The sequence below is a fragment of the Heterodontus francisci genome, chromosome 2 (genome assembly GCF_036365525.1).
Source record: "Heterodontus francisci isolate sHetFra1 chromosome 2, sHetFra1.hap1, whole genome shotgun sequence".
Classification (NCBI taxonomy): Eukaryota; Metazoa; Chordata; class Chondrichthyes; order Heterodontiformes; family Heterodontidae; genus Heterodontus; species Heterodontus francisci.
Genome location: NC_090372.1, coordinates 161,251,445 through 161,266,226, shown reverse-complemented (window position 1 = coordinate 161,266,226; position 14,782 = coordinate 161,251,445). Strand labels below are relative to the sequence as shown.

The window sequence follows — 14,782 nt, the reverse complement described above, 5'->3', positions numbered from 1 at the left end:
GATTCAGTGATGGTAATGCCATTGAATGCAAAGAGGAGATGATTAGGTTGCTAGCACTGTCGACGACACCTTCCATCACTTTGGTGATGATTAAGAGCAGACTGATGGGGCGGTAATTGGCCATATTGGATTTGTCCTGCTTTTTGTGGACAGGACAAAGCTGGGTAAGTTTTCACATTGTCCAGTAGATGCCTGTGTTGTAGCTGTGCTGGAACAGCTTGACTAAGGGCTCAGCCAGTTCTGGCACCAATGCCAATTGGTGAAGGTAATTACTCAGTTTCCAGCATAGCCACCAATTGTCGAATAATGGAACTTTTTTTAAATTAACCTACCCCATGTCCTGAACATCTTCTTGCATCACTAGTTCCAAGGCAGGTACTGAAATTAAATGCTTTCAGGGGAAGACACTTATGATTGATGCACATTCTGTCCTGTCCACACGGGGTTCCATCTTGCACATATCCCAGATCTGTGACCTCATCTAATATGACATGGCCACCACTATAAAACACAAACAGAACAATATTACAAAATAGGAAATAATAAAGCTTTGGCATTTCTTGAGGCTATTTTTGATGCTTTAAGAATTTTGTGTCAAACTGTGTACGATTCTAACAGTTTTTAATTCATTTATTTCAGACTAAAAATATCAAGGAATTTCAACTCTGAGGAGGAAAACAAATGATCTATTTAAAATAAGCTCCCAACCTAAAGTCATAATGGCAAAATCTGAAGATAATCTCTGCTAAATAATAGATCCTTTATTAAAACCAATGTTGAAAAATTTCAAATCCTGCATCTCTGCTTTCCACAGTCAAATTTTTGTTACTTGCTCCATTCTCAAAGCACTGATATAATGAGATAACTTCAGTTATCATTTCAAAGCATGATACTGTTCTGTGTAATAGAGTATATATAAAACTGCAGAGATTTAGGACTGGATAAGGAGCCAACCAGCTTCTTGAATCTAAAAAATGTACTGATGACTTGAAGAGAATAACTTACTGAAAGACAATTATAATGGATTCAAAAATGGATGTCAGGGTGAATTTTTGCTTTCATAGAAATATAGAAATCGACAGCATGAAGGAGGCCATTCAACCTATCATGTCTGTGCCAGCCGACAAGTAATCGTTCGGCCTAATCCAAATTTCCAGCTTTTGGTCCACAGCCTTGTAGGTTACGGCATTTCAAGAGCATATCCAAGAATTTTTTAAATATTATGGCAGTTTCTCTACCACCTTTTCAGGCAGTGAGTTCCAGATCACCACCACACACTGAGTGAAAAAATTTCTCTCAAATCCCCTCTAAACCTCCTACCTCTTACCTTAAATCTATGCCCTCTGGTTATTGACCTCTCAACCAAGGGCTATACGGCTTTCCTATCCACTTTATTTAGACCCCTCATACTTTTATACACTTCAATTAGATCTCCACTCATCCTCCTTTGTTCCAAGATCCTAGCCTATCCAATCTTTCCTCAAAACTAAAATTCTCCAGTCCAGGCAACATCCTTGTAAATCTCCTCTGTTCCCTCTCTAGTGCAATCACATCTTTCCTATAGTACAGTGACCAGAACTGCATGCAGTACTTCAGCTGTGGCCTAACTAGTGTTTATACAGTTCCAGCATAACCTCCCAACTTTTACATTCTATGCCTTGGCTAATAAAGGCACAGATCCTGGATGCCTTCTTGACCACCTTATCTACCTGTCCAGCTACCTTCAGTGATCTGTGGACATGCACTCCAAGGTCCCTCTGCTCCTCTACACTTCTCAGCATTCTACCATTTATTGTGTATTCCTTTGTCTTGTTAGACTTCCCCAAATACATTACCTCACATTTCTCTGGATTGAACTCCATTTGCCACTGTTCTGTCCATATGACTAGTCTATTGATATCTTCCTGCAATCTATAGCTTTCTTCTTCATATCAACCACATGGCCAATGTTTGTATTGTCTGCAAACTTCTTAATCATACTCCATACATTCAAGTCCAAATCATTGATATATACCACAAAAGGCAAGGGACCTAGTACTGAGGAACCCCACTGGAAATAGCCTTCCTTTAACAAAAACACCCATCGACCATTACCCTTTGTCTCTGAGCCAATTTTGAATCCAACTTGCCACTTTGCCTTGGATCTCATGGGCTGTTACTTTCATGACCAGTCTGCCATGTGGGATCTTATCAAAAGCTTTGCTAAAACCCATACAGACTACATCAAATCGACCTTATCGACCCTCCTTGTTACCGCCTCAATCCTTGCTGACTGTTTTTGATTAATCTGTGTCTTTCTAAATGAAGATTTATCCTGTCGCTCAGAACTTTTCCAAGACTTTTGCTACCATCAAGTTTAGGCTGACTGGTCTGTAACTACTCGTTCCATCCCTTTCTTCCTTTTTAAAAAATGGCACAATGTTAGCTGTCTTCCAGTTCTTTGGCACCACACCTGTAGCCAGAGAGGATTGGAAAATGATGGCCAGAGCATCTGCGATTTCTTCTCTTGCTTTTCTTAACAGCCTAGGATACATTTCATCCAGGCCTGGGATTTATCCACTTTCAAAGATGTTAAACCCCTTAAAAATTCCTTTCTCATTACGTTAACTTCATCTAATATTTCACACTCCTCCCTGATTGCAATGTGTGTATCATCCCTCTCTTTGTGAAAACAGATGCAAAGGATTCATTAAGAACCATACCTACATTCTCTGCCTCGACACACAGGCTACCCTTATGGTCCCTAATAGGCCCTACTCTTTCTTTAGTTATCCTGTTGCTCCTTGTGCATTTATAAAAAATCTTTGGGTTTTCCTTGATTTTACTTGCCAACATTTTTTCACGCCCTCTCTTTGCTTTCCTAATTTCCTTTTTAATTTCACCCTTACACTTTTTATACTCCTCTAGGTTTTCTGCAGTATTGAGCCCTCGGTGTCTGTCATAGCTTCCCTTTTTTTTTGTTATCCTCTACTTTAAGCCCCTTGAAATTCAGGGAGCTCTGGATTTGTTAGTCCCACCCTTTTTCTTTAAAGAAACATACTTGCTCTGAACCCTCATTATCTCTTCCTTGAATGCCTCCCACTGATCTGGCACTGGCCAAATTGGTCAGAATTGTTCCTTTATTGTCAAGGTTTCAAATATCAGGTAACAAGTTAATGATTATGAATATTATCACCCAAAGAGTAACAGAATTGTGCATTGAGTTACCAGGAAAAGCCATTGAAGTGGGCAGATTATGTGTGCTCAAGATATTATAATATGTCTTTTTTGGAGAAGAAATTAAATTAAGCAATATGGTGATAATGTAAAAAAACAGCTGTTGAGCCTAATTGCTTTTTCCTGTTCCTACAAATTCTTATATGTTTAAATACTTTCGAATACATTTGATGTTTTATTGCAAAAGTGTACTATTTGTGCTTTCCATTTTGAAAAATGTGGGAAGTTAAGTTTGAATGACAAATAGTTTATTCAAAACATAAAATTAAATTTAATGATGTCACTATGCAAAACATAACAACTGAACTGAAATGTAAAGTAAGTGTTTGTGAAAATTTGATTAAATAAACAACTCAATTGTATTTAACTGCAAACACTATAGAGTGCAATATATGCCTAATCAAGGATGACAATGAATTCAATTAAAATGACTAAATGAGTAAATCATGGAAATGATTTGATTTCATTGTGAAACTACTGGCAGTCAATATTAACTGTTATCACTGATGGCTGGAGGCAGTTGAAAAAAGGCTTTCATCTTCCTCAGGGTCAGAACACCAGCAGTCATGATTATGCACCCCTGCTCAATTTTCTTTCCCTTTGAGGTCAGGGTGGGAATATAACAGGGAGGCTGATCCATTATCACCAAAATACTGCCCCAGCCAAAAGTAAAAATTACCCCCTGTCTCTTTTGTAAAAGGGGATGGGAGATTTACTATTAGAAAAATCAGTTCAGTGTGCAGCTGTGCTGCAGATGCACCTGTAGCCTGCATTGTGGGGACAATCTGTGCCAATTTTTCATCACAATGCCCAAAAATTTATGTTGCAAGTGCAGAAGAGTTTGGCCTGCAGCATGCTTGGCTGGGGAACGTAAAATCCAGTGTGGGAACAGGTCTTAAAGGGCTACGGCTTATCATTAAAGGGGAAGTTATGCTGGTGACAGAAAAGTGAACTAGCTATTAACAATGGCACAGAGGAGAGCTGTGGATAACACAGATTCCTTTGATGTTATAGAACTGGAGGTCCTCCTGCAGCAAGTGAATTAAAGGTGTTGTTGAATCTGATTTTTAAGAACATAAGAAATGGGAGCAGGAGTAGGCCATTCAGCCCCTTGAGCCGGCTCCACATTCAATAAGACCATGGATGAATTTCAACATCAACTCCACTTTCTCACCCGATCCCCATATCCTTTTATTCCATCATAGTCCAAATATTTATCGATTGCAGTCTTGGCTAAACATCCACAATCCTCTGAGATAGAGGATTTTAAAGATTCACAACCCTCTGAATGAAAGAATTTCTCCCCATGTCAGTCCTAAATGGCTGACCCTTTAACCTGAGAATATGACCCATAGTTGAAGACTCTCCAGCTCGGGGAAACAGTCTCTCAGCGTCTACCCTGTCAAGTCCTCTAAGAGTTTTATATGTTTCAATAAGATAACCTCTCATTCTTCTAAACTCCAGAGAATATAGGCCCGTTCTACTCAATTTCTCCTCATATAAGCCGCTCATCCCAGGAATCAATCTAGTGAACCTTTGTGGCACCCCTTCTGAGGCAACTATATCCTTCCTTAAGATGGACACCAAAACTGTACACAGTATTCCAGGTGCGGTCGCACCAAAGCCCTCACCAAATTGCAGCAAGATTTCCATAGTCTTATACTCCAATCCCTTTGCAATAAAGGATAACCTGCCATTTGGCTTCCGAATTGCACGCTGTACCTGTATGTTAACTTTCTGTAATTCATGTTCAAAGGCATCCAAATCCCTCTGAATCCCAACATTTACTAGTCTCTCACCTTCTAAAAAACATTCTGCTTTTTCATTCTTCCTACCAAAGTGGATGATTTTGCACATCCTCACATTATACTTCATCTGCCACTGTCTTGCCCAATCACCTAACCAGTCACTATCCCTTTGCAGCCTCCTTATGTCCTTGTCACAGCTTATTTTCCCTCCAAGCTTGGTAACATCAGCAAACTTGGATACATTACACTCAGTCCCTTCATCTAAGCCATTCATACAGATTGAAACCCAAGCACTGATCCTTGTGATATTCTAGTAGTTACACCATGCCATTCTGAAAATGACCTATTTATTCCTACTTTCTGTTTTCTGTCCCTCAACCAATCCTCAATCCATGTTAATATATCATCCAAATCCCATGAGTCCTAATCTTGTGCACTAACCTGTTGTGTGACATTACTGAATTACTTCCGAAAATCCAAATATACTATATCCACTGGTTCCCCCTTATCCACCATACTAGTTATACCCTCAAAAAACTCTAATAGATTTGTCAAACATGATTTCCCTGTCATAAAACTTTGCTGACTCTGCCTAATCATATTGTGATTTTTCAAATGCCCTGTCCTTAGTAATAAATTCTAGCATTTTCCCTACTTCGACAGGCCAACTGGCCTATAGTTCACTATTTTCACTCTCCTTCCTTTCTTGAACAGCAGAACCCTGCAAAACCCTCAAGGACTGATCTTCTTCATCTCAATATGAAGTATATTCAAAACCCCCATTTCCACATCTTCATAAGGTGCAACGTCAAAAGTCAGTAATAATGAAGAAAAGTAATCGCAAGGTGAAAAATAAAACAGAAATGCAAAACTGAACAGTGACACAATTAATGTACAGAGTAAAATGAAGCAAAGGCACATGAAAATTTCCCCCAAAACTCCAGAAAGCAACAATTCTCTTTTTAAGGACTCCTGGGATATCCAATTCTTCTAATTTTAAAGGTAAGGCTTGCACTGTGATGAAGCATTGCCTAAAGACATAAAATTGAGTGTATATCAGAAATAGGGAAGTTTAAAAAGGTTACACACAGCAGTAGTACAGTTTTATGAATTTAGCTCAAATTGCTCATTGGAAAATTGGGCGCCCTGTTTGCCAACTTACACCTGGATGTGAGGCCCTGGGCTGGAAAATTTACCTTATTGCATTCGTGAGATAGTTATGAGGAAAATAATACTGTGAAGTTATTTGACAATTTCTTCTCTTGGTTGTTAATTTTCACCATTGTCATAAACTTATTCTTATACACTTATTCCTGTAAGCCCACTTCATTATTACTAGGTAACACACAACTGCAGGAAGAAAACGTCTCCACCTGGTTATTTTGTGGCTCATGCATCAGAAATATAATTACCTGCAGTTGATATGCTTGTGTTTCTGCAAGAATGTAGAGATAGTCACATCACCCCAGAGTTCTCCTATTCTTGGCACAGCAGAGGTATCATCACATAGCAGATAGCCACAAAGTACGTCTCTGGATTAAATCAGAGGCACAGTCAGTCTCATGCTAAATGCAAGATTAATTATGAATATTCAAGTGCTCACACATTCAATCTGATCATTACATTTCTCAACTTCAATTTAAATAATTTGCTCTGAGTTCAAATTCTTATTTTATGAATCAAGTAACAGTGAATATTACTTGTGTGCAATGTCGTCAGAATTTCAAGTTAACAAACAGCATTAAAATCCAAATTTGTTAAGCTAGTATTTATTTACTTCTGTAAATACGTTTGGCCAACTTCACATTTTTTTTTACAAAGTGCAATACTGTAATGTAAATTGCGTTGAAATATAACATCGCATGTAGGTGACGTCATTGAGAAATTGTTGTTATAATGCACAAAGCATTTGTAACAAGACAGACAAACTAATGGCACAAATAGAGAGTAAATAGGTTTGATCTAATAGCTTTTATAGAGACATGGTTGCATGATGACCATAGGTTTGGTACTATATTTCCAGGATACACAATATTTCAAAGAAACAGACAAAATAGAAAGAGAGAGAGAGGTAGCATTGATGAGAAAGGATAACATAAGGGCAGTAGTGAGGAAGGATCTTGGACAGGAAGTAAAATCCATATGGGTGGAGAAAAGAAATAACGTCAGAAAACATGGGTAACATGAAGGACAAGGGCAGCAAATGCATGGGAACACCACCACCTGCAAGTTCCCCTCCAAGTCACACACCATCCTGACTTGGAACTATATCGCTGTTCCTTCACTGTCTCTGGGTCAAAATCCTGGAACTCCCTTCCTAACAGCATTGTGGGTATACCTACCCCAAATGGACTGCAGTGGTTCAAGAAGGCAGCTCATCACCACCTTCTCAAGGGAAATTAGGGATGGGCAATAAATGCTGGCCTGGCCAGCGACGCCCACATCCCATGAATGAATTTTTAAAAAACATAGTTTATAGGCTCCCTTATGTTAGCTATGCTGTTGGACAGAATACTAATCTAGAAATAAGAGGAGCTATTAAGAAAGCTAATGTAATAATCGTGGGGGGCTTTAATCTTCATATAGACTCAGCAAATCAAATCATCAGAAGTAATTTGGCAGATGAGTCCATGGAATGCACTTGAGACAGTTTCCTACAACAATATAATAAAAGCAAAATACTGCAGATGCTGGAAATCTGAAATAAAAACAAAAAATGCTGGAAATACTCAGCAGGTCTGGCAGCATCTGTGGAGAGAGGAGCAGAGTTAGAGCAGAGCAGACTCGGAGGGCGGAGTTCCAGAGCGGTAAGTATAAAAAACTTACCTCGGGGATTCTCGGACAAGACTCGGAGGGCGGAGTTCCAGAGCGGTAAGTTATCTCGGGTGGGAAAAAAAAACTGAAAAAGTGATGTCACAGGAAAGCTGTGACCTGATTGGCTGGTAGGGAATCTGTACCGAATTTGAAAATAAAACTGATAAAAATTGATTAAAAGACTAATTAACTAATTAATAAGTAGAGTAACTAAACCAGAGGGAGGAGATTACTGTATTTAGTTAGCATTTAGTATTTATTGCAGCACTAGGGACCATACAGTTAAGTGTATCATAATTTAGAAAGGATTTAATAAGTATTTTTATTTGTAAGGAGCATCCAGGAGGGTTTTCGAGAGCAGTATGTAAATAGTCCAACTCGGGAAGGGGCCATACTGGACCTGGTGTTAGGGAATGAGCCCGGCCAGGTGGTTGAAGTTTCAGTATGGGACTACTTTGGGAATAGTGATCACAATTCCGTAAGCTTTAAAATACTCATGGACAAAGACGAGAGTGGTCCTAAAGGAAGACTGCTAAATTGGGGGAAGGCCAACTATACCAAAATTCGGCAGGAGCTGGGGAATGTAGATTGGGAGCAGCTGTTTGAAGGTAAATCCACATGTGATATGTGGGAGGCTTTTCAAGAGAGGTTGATTAGCGTGCAGGAGAGAATTGTTCCTGTGAAAATGAGGGATAGAAATGGCAAGATTAGGGAACCATGGATGACAGGTGAAATTGTGAGACTAGCTAAGAGGAAAAAGGAAGCATACATAAGGTCTAGGCGGCTGAAGAAAGACGAAGCTTTGAAAGAATATCGGGAATGTAGGACCAATCTGAAACGAGGAATTAAGAGGGCTAAAAGGGGTCATGAAATATCTTTAGCAAACAGGGTTAAGGAAAATCCCAAAGCCTTCTATTCATATATAAGGAGCAAGAGGGTAACTAGAGAAAGGATTGGCCCACTCAAGGACAAAGGAGGAAAGTTATGCGTGGAGTCAGAGAAAATGGGTGAGATTCTAAACGAGTACTTTGCATCGGTATTCACCGAGGAGAGGGACATGACGGATGTTGACGTTAGGGACAGATGTTTGATTACTCTAGGTCAAGTCGGCATAAGGAGGGAGGAAGTGTTGGGTATTCTAAAAGGCATTAAGGTGGACAAGTCCCCAGGTCCGGATGGGATCTATCCCAGGTTACTGAGGGAAGCGAGAGAGGAAATAGCTGGGGCCGTAACAGATATCTTTGCAGCATCCTTAAACACGGGTGAGGTCCCGGAGGACTGGAGAATTGCTAATGTTGTCCCCTTGTTTAAGAAGGGTAGCAGGGATAATCCAGGTAATTATAGACCGGTGAGCCTGACGTCAGTGGTAGGAAAGCTGCTGGAGAAGATACTGAGGGATAGGATCTATTCCCATTTGGAAGAAGATGGGCTTATCAGTGATAGGCAACATGGTTTTGTGCAGGGAAGGTCATGTCTTACCAACTTAATAGAATTCTTTGAGGAAGTGACAAAGTTGATTGATGAGGGAAGGGCTGTAGATGTCATATACATGGACTTCAGTAAGGCGTTTGATAAGGTTCCCCATGGTAGGCTGATGGAGAAAGTGAAGGCGCATGGGGTCCAAGGTGTACTAGCTAGATGGATAAAGAACTGGCTGGGCAACAGGAGACAGAGAGTAGCAGTGGAAGGGGGTTTCTCAAAATGGAGACATGTTCCACAGGGATCTGTGCTGGGACCACTGTTGTTTGTGATATACATAAATGATTTGGAGGAAAGTATAGGTGGTCTGATTAGCAAGTTTGCAGACGACACTAAGATTGGTGGAGTAGCAGATAGTGAAGGGGACTGTCAGAGAATACAGCAGAATATAGATAGATTGGAGAGTTGGGCAGAGAAATGGCAGATGGAGTTCAATCAGGGCAAATGCGAGGTGATGCATTTTGGAAGATCCAATTCAAGAATGAACTATACAGTAAATGGAAAAGTCCTGGGGAAAATTGATGTACAGAGAGATTTGGGTGTTCAGGTCCATTGTTCCCCGAAGGTGGCAACGCAGGTCAATAGAGTGGTCAAGAAGGCATACGGCATGCTTTCCTTCATCGGACGGGGTATTGAGTACAAGAGTTGGCAGGTCATGTTACAGTTGTATAGGACTTTGGTTCGGCCACATTTGGAATACTGCGTGCAGTTCTGGTCGCCACATTACCAAAAGGATGTGGATGCTTTGGAGAGGGTGCAGAGGAGGTTCACCAGGATGTTGCCTGGTATGGAGGGCGCTAGCTATGAAGAGAGGTTGAGTAGATTAGGATTACTTTCATTAGAAAGACGGAGGTTGAGGGGGGACCTGATTGAGGTGTACAAAATCATGAGAGGTATAGATAGGGTGGATAGCAAGAAGCTTTTTCCCAGAGTGGGGGATTCAATTACTATGGGACACGAGTTCAAAGTGAAAGGGGAAAAGTTTAGGGGGGATATGCGTGGAAAGTTCTTTACGCAGAGGGTGGTGGGTGCCTGGAACGCGTTGCTAGCGGAGGTGGTAGATGCGGGCACGATAGCGTCTTTTAAGATGTATCTAGACAGATACATGAATGGGCAGGAAGTAAAGAGATACAGACCCTTAGAAAATAGGCGACATGTTTAGATAGAGGATCTGGATCGGCGCAGGCTTGGAGGGCCGAAGGGCCTGTTCCTGTGCTGTAATTTTTTTTGTTCTTTGTTCTTTTATTTATATTATATTAATTAACTAATTAGTGCTAGAAATGACAATTAGAGAGGTGAAGTGCTTCACCTGTGAGATGTGGGAAGTCCGTGACGCTTCCAGCGTTCCGGGCGATTACATCTGCAGGAAGTGTACCCAGTTGCAGCTCCTCACAGACCGCATGGATTGGTTGGAGCGGCAACTGGATGCACTTAGGAGCATGCAGGTGGCGGAAAGCGTCATAGACAGGAGTTTTAGAGAAGTGGTTACACCCAAGGTGCAGGCAGATCGATGGGTGACCGCTAGAAGGGGCAGGCAGTCAGTGCAGGAATCCCCTGTGGCTATCCCCCTGTCTAACAAGTATACCGTTTTGGATACTGTTGGGGGGGATGGCCTATCAGGGGAAAACAGCAGCAGCCAGAGCAGTGGCACCATGGCTGGAACTGTTGTTCAGCAGGGAGGGACAAAGCGCAGAAGAGCAATAGTTATAGGGGGACTCGATAGTCAGGGGCACAGATAGGCGTTTCTGTGGACGTGAAAGAGACTCCAGGATGGTATGTTGCCTCCCTGGTGCCAGGGTCAAGGATGTCTCTGAACGGACAGGGGGCATTCTGAAGGGGGAGGGTGCACAGCCAGAGGTTGTGGTACACATCGGTACCAATGACATTGGCAGGAAGAGTGATGAGGTCCTGCAGGGGGAGTTTAGGGAGTTAGGTAATAAGTTAAAAAACAGGACCTCAAAGGTTGTAATCTCTGGATTACTCCCTGTGCCACGTGCCAGTGAGGCTAGAAACAGCTAAACACGTGGCTGAGCAGCTGGCGTAGAAGGGAGGGTTTCAGATATCTGGACCATTGGGCTCTCTTCAGGGACAGATGGGACTTGTACAAGAAGGACGGGTTGCATCTAAACTGGAGGGGCACTAATATCCTGGCTGCAAGATTTGCTAGCGTCACTCGTGAGGGTTTAAACTAGTGTGGCAGGGGGGTGGGAATCAGAGCAGTAGGACAGCTAGTGAAATAAATGAGGAGGACATAGTAAATAAGGCCAGTAGGACTAAGAGGAAGAGCAGGCAGGGAGATGTTGCTGAGCACAGCGGGACTGGTGGTCTGAAGTGCATTTGTTTCAATGCGAGAAGTATAACAGGTGAGGCAGATGAACTTAGAGCTTGGATTAGTACTTGGCAATATGATGTTGTTGCTATTACAGAGACTTGGTTGAGGGAAGGGCAGGTTTGGCAGCTAAATGTTCCAGGCTTTAGAAGCTTCAGGCGGGATAGAGGGGGATGTAAAAGGGGTGGGGGAGTTGCATTACTGGTTAAGGAGAATATCACATCTGTACTGCGGGAGGACACCTCAGAGGGGTCATGCAGCGAGGCAATATGGGTAGAGCTCAGGAATAGGAAGGGTGCAGTCACGATGTTGGGGGTTTACTACAGGCCTCCCCCAACAGCCAGCGGGAGGTAGAGGAGCAGATATGTAGACAGATTTTGGAAAGATGTAAAGGTAACAGGGTTGTGGTGGTGGGTGATTTTAACTTCCCCTATATTGACTGGGACTCACTTAGTGCTAGGGGCTTGGATGGGGCAGAGTTTGTGAGGAGCATCCAGGAGGGCTTCTTGAAATAGTATGTAGATAGTCCAACTAGGGATGGGGCTATCCTGGACCTGGTATTGGGGAATGAGCCCGGCCAGGTGGTCGAAGTTTCAGTGGGGGAACATTTCGGGAGTACTAATCATAATTCCATAAGTTTTAAGGTACTTGTGGATAAGGATAAGAGTAGTCTTCGGGTGAAGGTGCTAAATTGGGGGAAGGCTAATTATAACAATATTAGGCAGGAACTGAAGAATTTAGATTGGGGGCGGGTGTTTGAGGGTAAATCAACATCTGACAGGTGGGAGTCTTTCAAACGTCAGCTGATTATAATCCAGGACCAGCATGTTCCTGTGAGGAAGAAAGACAAGTTTGGCAAGTTTTGGGAAGCTTGGATAACACGGGATATTATGAGCCTAGTCAAAAAAAAAAAGGAAGCATTTGTAAGGGCTGGAAAGCTAGGAACAAACGAAGCACTTGAGGACTATAAAGACAGGAGGAAGGAACTTAAGCAAGGAGTTAGGAGGTGGTGTTGGGTGTCTTGCAAAACATTAAGGTAGATAAGTCCCCAGGGCCTGATGGGATCTACCCTAGAATACTGAGGGAGGCAAGGGAAGAAATTGCTGGGGCCTTGACAGAAATCTTTGCATCCTCATTGGCTACAGGTGAGGTCCCAGAGGACTGGAGAATAGCCAATGTTGTTCCTTTGTTTAAGAAAGGTGGCAAGGATAATCCAGGAAATTATAGGCCAGTGAGCCTTACGTCAGTGGTAGGGAAACTATTAGAGAGGATTATTCGGGACAGGATTTACTCCCATTTGGAAACAAACAAACTTATTAGCGAGAGGCAGCATGGTTTTGTGAAGGGGAGGTCGTGTCTTACTAATTTGATTGAGTTTTTTGAGGAAGTGACTAAGATGATTGATGAAGGCAGGGCAGTGGATGTTATCTATATGGACTTTAGTAAAGCCTTTGACAAGGTCCCGCATGGCAGAATGGTACAAAAGGTGAAGTCACACGGGATCAGAGGTGAGCTGGCAAGATGGATACAGAACTGTCTCGGTCATAGAAGACAGAGGGTATCAGTGGATGGGTGTTTTTCTGAATGGAGGGATGTGACTGGTGGTGTTCCGCAGGGATCAGTGCTGGGACCTTTGCTGTTTGTAGTATATATAAATGATTTGGAGGAAAATGTAGCTGGTCTGATTAGTAAGTTTGCCGACGACACAAAGGTTGGTGGAGTTGCGGATAATGATGAGGATTGTCAGAGGATACAGCAGGATATAGATCGGTTGGAGACTTGGGCGCAGAAATGGCAGATGGAGTTTAATCCAGACAAATGTGAGGTAATGCATTTTGGAAGGTCTAATGCAGGTGGGAAGTATACAGTAAATGGCAGAACCCTTAGGAGTATTGACAGGCAGAGAGATCTGGGCGTACAGGTACACAGGTCACTGAAAGTGGCAACGCAGGTGGATAAGGTAGTCAAGAAGGCATATGGCATGCTTGCCTTCATCGGTCGGGGCACAGAGTATAAAAATTGGCAAGTCATGTTGCAGCTGTACAGAACCTTAGTTAGGCCACACTTAGAATATTGCGTGCAATTCTGGTCGCCACACTACCAGAAGGACGTGGAGGCTTTGGAGAGGGTACAGAGGAGGTTTACCAGGATGTTGCCTGGTCTGAGGGGCATTAGCTATGAGGAGAGGTTGGAAAAACTCGGATTGTTTTCACTGGAACGACGGAGGTGGAGGGGCGACATGATAGAGGTTTACAAAGTTATGAGCGGCATGGACAGAGTGGATAGTCAGAAGCTTTTTCCCAGGGTGGAAGAGTCAGTTACTAGGGGACATAGGTTTAAGGTGCGAGGGGCAAAGTTTAGAGGGGATGTGCGAGGCAAATTTTTTACACAGAGGGTGGTGAGTGCCTGGAACTTGCTGCCAGGGGAGGGGAAGCAGATTCGATAGCGACATTTAAGAGACATCTTGACAAATACATGAATAGGAAAGGAATAGAGGGATATGGGCCCCGGAAGTGCAGAAGGTGTTAGTTTAGGCAGGCATCAAGATCGGCGCAGGCTTGGAGGGCCGAATGGCCTGTTCCTGTGCTGTACTGTTCTTTGTTTTTTGTTAACATTTCAGGTCAGTGACCCTTCATCAGAACTCCTAGAACAATATGTTGTGGAACCAACCAGGGAAGAGGTTATTTTAGATCTTGTGTTGTGTAATGATACAGGGTTAATTTGTAATATCATTGTCAAGGATCCTCTAGGTAAGAGTGATCATATGATGATGAATTTTACATTGAGTTCCAGAGTGAAGTACTTGAGTCCGAAGCTAGAGTATTAAACTTAAATAATGCCAATCATCGAGGTATGAGGGGCGAGTTGGCTCAGGTAGATTGGGAAATTAGATTAGAGGTTATAATGTTAGATAAGCAATGGTGAATATTTAAAAAGGAAAATTTCATAATCCTCAACAAATATACATTCCATTGGGAAATAAAAACTCCACTGGAACAGAGATCCATCTATGGCTAACTAAAGACATCAAGAATAATATTAGATTAAAAAGAGGTTTATAATGTTGCCAAGAACAGTAGTAAACCTGAAGATTTGGAGAGTTTGAGAAACCAGCAAAGGATGAACAAAAAATTGATAAAGAGTGGAAAATAGAATGAGAATAAACTGGTAAGAAATGCAAAAAGATTGCAAAAGC

The 14,782-nt window shown here is 42.1% G+C and overlaps 1 protein-coding gene across 6 annotated transcripts in view; it reads right to left on the bottom strand.

Annotated features, from left to right (window-relative positions):
- Nucleotides 1–14,782, bottom strand: part of adam22 (ADAM metallopeptidase domain 22) — a 430,588-nt gene that overhangs the window by 83,402 nt on the left and 332,404 nt on the right. For all 6 annotated transcript variants that reach the window (XM_068013002.1, XM_068012995.1, XM_068013011.1 and 3 more), the window contains exons 22-23: nt 6,377–6,496; nt 333–501 (exon numbers count right to left, since the gene is read on the bottom strand). In XM_068013002.1, the coding sequence (XP_067869103.1) occupies nt 333–501; nt 6,377–6,496 (289 nt within the window). The remainder of the gene's footprint in view (nt 1–332; nt 502–6,376; nt 6,497–14,782) is intronic.